Here is a 4,607-nt window from a genome sequence, read left to right on the forward strand (position 1 = left end):
GCCCCGGTCCCCCGCAGCAGCCGCCGCGCCATGCTCCACCTTAGCGAGTTTTCTGGCCCCGACACGCTTCTGGTCAAGTCCGCCGACGACGGCTGTTGCTCGGAACCCAGCACCGAATTGCCCCGGCTGCCCGTCAGGGACGCGGCCGCTGGCTACCCCGGAGGTAAGAAGCGCGGCAGGGGGTGCTCAGACGGCGGCGCAGTGCGGGGGCGCACGGTGCCTGAGACAGGCTGGGATTGGGATGCAGGAGGTGTGGGGGTAGCGGTCGTAGGAAGCTCGGGGGTCTTGGGCTGCGCTCCGCCATTGCCACCCCACCGGGCCGTCAGCGCCTCCGCAGGAAATTGTGCGTGTATCAAGGTGTCCTTTTTGCCTGTGCACGTGTGTTTTGGATGTGCATGTTTTTGTGTGCGTCTTGGAGCGTATGGCTGCTCCAAATGGGTTAGAATGTGCAAAAAGGCACTTTATGTGTATCTGTGGGCACCCAGGGATCCTTGGGTAGGGGCCGTGGCCCGAGGCGCGCCCTTGCCTGTGCCTGGAGTTGATTCCTGCTCCTTCCTCAGCAGGCGACTTCTTGAGCTGGGCTTTGAGCAGCTGCAGCGCCGGGGGGGATTTAGCCGACTCCTGCTTCCTGGAGGGGCCTGCGCCCACACCCCCTCCCAGCCTCAGCTACAGCGGTAGCTTCTTCATCCAGGCAGTGCCCGAACACCCGCACGACCCGGAGTCACTCTTCAACCTCATGTCGGGCATCCTGGGCCTGGCACCTTTCCCCGCCCCGGAGGTGGCAGCATCCCGGTCTCCGCTGGACGCTTTTCCCTCGGTTCCCGACGCCTTTCTGGCGGGTCCGCCGGACCTTTACTCCCCGGACGTGGGCGCTGCCGCCTTCACAGAGGCGTTCTGGGAGGCCTCCCCCTCGGCCGGCACCCCTTCGCAGTGCCTGTATGAGCCTCAGCTCTCCCCACCCGACGTCAAGCCAGGCCGCCGGGCCCCTCCGGCCTCTCCAGCGCTGGACACTGCCTCGGCCTTCAAAGGTCCCTATGCTCCCTGGGAGCTGCTTTCAGCCGGGGCCCCAGGGAGCTGTGGGTCACAGGGAGGCTACCAGGCGCCCTCCGAGGCCCGTTTCCCCACGGTGGGGACCAAGATTGAAGACCTGCTGTCCATCAGTTGCCCCGCGGAGCTGCCGATCGACTCGGCCAACAGACCCTACCCGACGGGGGCCTACGACGCTTTCCCGCTGGCCTTGGGGAACTTGGGGGAGGCGGCCGAGGGCCTCCCGGGGCTCCTGACCCCTCCTAGCGGGGAGGGAGGGAGTAGTGGCGACGGCGGGGAGTTTCTGGCCGGTGCGCAGCCTCAGCTTTCCCCGCTGGGCCTCCGCAGCGCCGCGGCGGACTTCCCGAAACCCCTGGTGGTGGACATCCCTGGGGGCAGCGGCGTGTGTGCGCAGCTTTGCGCGTTCCGACGAGCTCAACCGCCACCTGCGCATCCACACGGGCCACAAGCCCTTCCAGTGCCGCATCTGCCTCCGCAACTTCAGCCGCAGCGACCACCTGACCACGCACGTGCGCACCCACACGGGCGAGAAGCCCTTCGCCTGCGACGTGTGCGGCCGCCGCTTCGCGCGCAGTGATGAGAAGAAGCGGCACAGCAAGGTGCACCTCAAGCAGAAGGCGCGGGCAGAGGAGCGGCTCAAGGGCCTTGGCTTTTACTCGCTGGGCCTCTCCTTCGCCGCCCTGTGAGCAAGAAGTAAGTTTGTAGATGGGGGCGCCCCCGCGCCGCGCGCCGAGGAAGACCCGGCCGGCCCCTTTCCCGGCACGCCCCGGGGGAGGCCTCCGATCCGGTTCGAAGCGCCCGCCACTCGCGCCCCGTTTAGCACCGGCTCCGTGGACAGCTCCCGCCGTCCAGGATCGTCTCCTCCTCGTCTGCAGCGCTTGGGGGAAGTCATTTCCTTGGGACTCAAGGGTGTTTTGTACCTGGCGCACGCCCCACGCCGTCCCCTAATCACCCGCCCCCCGCCTTCGTGGTCCCCCCAAAGACAGGCTGGGGCAGCGCCGAGCCGGTCTCGAGCGGTATTTTGTACAGTAATGTTTCCAGCAGCAATTGGATGTACCGTTTTGCTTTGGGGCTATTTCCTGTTTGTTGTTCATTTTTGTAAAGCAGACGCTACGCTCAAGCAGTGCGCAAAACTGTTTATTTTTGCAATTAAAAGCATTGTGCTAAAAGCTTACTTTATCTGCCATCTAAGCTTCTGACCCTTCCTCCCAACCCCTTCCCCACCCCTGCACCCCTCCAAAAAATGTGACTCCTTACATTCATGGAGTCATTACCCACCTACTGTCAGGCACTGTGGCACATAGTAGGCATTCAATAAATATGTACTGAATTAACAGATGAATTTAATCACAGCTAGCCTAAGGGCTCAAGGGGTTTCTGAAAATTGTGCATATATTATCCTCCTTAATCCTGAGTGCAGCAGTCATATACATCCTCCATTTCAGAGATTCAGGAAGCAACCTACATAAACTTTCTGGGTAACCCAGCTAGGAACAGTCAGGGTCAAACCCAGATCTGTCTGGCTGCAAAATCAATGCTTTTTTTTCCCAACCCCAGAATGGCAGAACCTCAGCTTAATAGCATTGTTTGGGAGGCTTCCTCCCAAGAGGTGAAATAGGTTCTGTAACTAGAGGGAGCCCCAGGCAGTAGCAACAGCAGCAGAAGATGGCCGCATTTCAGTGCTGTGTGTGTGAACACCCAGTGTGTTGGGTGTCACAGTCTCCAGCAAGTGCCTATACACCTGTACGAGAATCACATGCTGTCAGTGCCCAAAGGGACTGAGCATCCATCTGGATTATTGATGGACAGAGCCAAGCCTAGAGAAGAGGGTGCTTGCCCGGGGCTCGCAGCCACCCACCTCTCATAAAGCTGCTCTTTCCACAACGGTTCTTCTCCAGGAGGCAGAAGCCCCCTTACCAGCCAGTTTTGTTTTGCACTTGCCATAGCCCCTTTCCTCTAACTCTCCTCCAGGTGAATCCCATCATGGCTTTTGGGGGGAAGGATGCAGCTAAGAGGGTGGTGAGGACAGCATGACCCTATGATAGGGAAGGTGGGTTTCACTTGGTGCCCTTCACTCCCTAAACTTCAAACCCAAAAGTTTATACGCTCTTTCTGGTCCCCTTGGGCAGAGATCTTGGGCATTAAAAGCCTGTCATGCATCGCATCTCTCCTCCCCAGCAACTCCTGTCTGATAAGGAAAGGATGGCCTGTCTGGGGGGCTTCATTCTTTTCTGAGGTGTGCTATTCTTTTTTTTAAGACACTATTTTTTTTAAAAAAATGATTTTTAGAGAGAGAGAGGGAGAAGAGAAAAAAACCATTGATTTGAAAATAGGATTCCACCTATGTATGCATTCATTGGTTGATTCTTATTTGTGCCATGACTGGGGGGGATTGAACCCATAACTTGGGTATATTGGGGTTCAATATACCAAATGAGCTATGCTTCAACCAAGAGGTGAAATAGAGAATTCCACCCATTTTTCTCCCCAGGTGTTAAGTGCTTTCATGTAGTTGAGTATCTTGTATCTAATAAACCAATTTGTGATACAGGATTTGATATTACCTCTTCTAGGAGTTAACATTTTAAAAGAATGGCCTGCAGAGGGCAATGTTTAACCCTAGAGAGAGACTCAAATGGTGGACTGTCAAGTATTGTAACAGATTCATGGAGACATAAGGTAATGATGACTCTCATTACGTACCATTTAAGTGATCACACCTCTCACACTGACCACCTGAGTTCACTTTCCGTGAAGAATAGGTAAGGAAGAGCACGAAGGCCCAGATCTCCAGCAACTGGTCCCAAAACACATAACCTGAACAAAGGAAGAGGGCAGACAGGCCGTGGTGGGTGGCATCTCACCACCCCGCCCTTGCCTTCTTCATCAGCATTCCATCAAGTAGTCTGCTCTATTGTGCCCCATCTTGTCCTCACACCTATCTAGGCCAAATATCACTGATGAGAAAATTGACTTAATAGTAGTGCTAGTACCAGAGCCCAGCCTGGTTCTAGAACTCTCAGCGGAGAAGTCCCTCCTATTACTCCCAACGGAAACAGCTGCATTTTCTGGACTGTCCCCTAGGGATTCTGAGGGGAAAGAATGTTAAGCAGGAGGTGGAAAGAATTAAAATCAAACCACCGGAAAATCAGGACCCAAACAGAGAGCAAGTAAAGCTTCTCTTTTCATTTGGTTCTCAAAATGTGGATGTTTCCCAGATTTAGTTTTATTTCAACACTCTCCTAGGAGAGCACATTCATTCCTGGGGACTTCATCTATCACTGCTCCATAGATGACTTCTAAGTCGGGCAGCCCTGGTCCCTACCCCAGCTGCAGTCCCGTGGTTTTAACGCACATCTCCGTATGGGTATCCTACCACCATTTCAAATACAATCTGTCTAAATCATCCTTCTGTATATACTGTACCCAATTTCTGCTAATGGTGACCATCATTTGTTTGGTTCCCTAAACTCACTTAAATCATCACAGTTCTTCTGTGGGATGCACCTTTGACTCTCCCCTTCCCCCATCCAGGCTGCCACTTAGACCTGTTGTCTTCT

General features: G+C 55.2%; 1 protein-coding gene across 1 annotated transcript; it reads left to right on the forward strand.

Moving 5' to 3' along the window:
• Window positions 1-6: 6 nt before the first annotated feature.
• On the forward strand, window positions 7-2,221 carry EGR4 (early growth response 4). Its single transcript, XM_006775269.2, is given in 3 exon segments — window positions 7-163; window positions 564-1,430; window positions 1,432-2,221. Coding segments are annotated over 3 exon segments (1,302 nt in total). The 5' UTR covers window positions 7-30; the 3' UTR covers window positions 1,734-2,221.
• Window positions 2,222-4,607: the final 2,386 nt, after the last annotated feature.

This window comes from Myotis davidii, unplaced genomic scaffold (assembly GCF_000327345.1).
Source record: "Myotis davidii unplaced genomic scaffold, ASM32734v1 scaffold247, whole genome shotgun sequence".
Lineage (NCBI taxonomy): Eukaryota > Metazoa > Chordata > Mammalia > Chiroptera > Vespertilionidae > Myotis > Myotis davidii.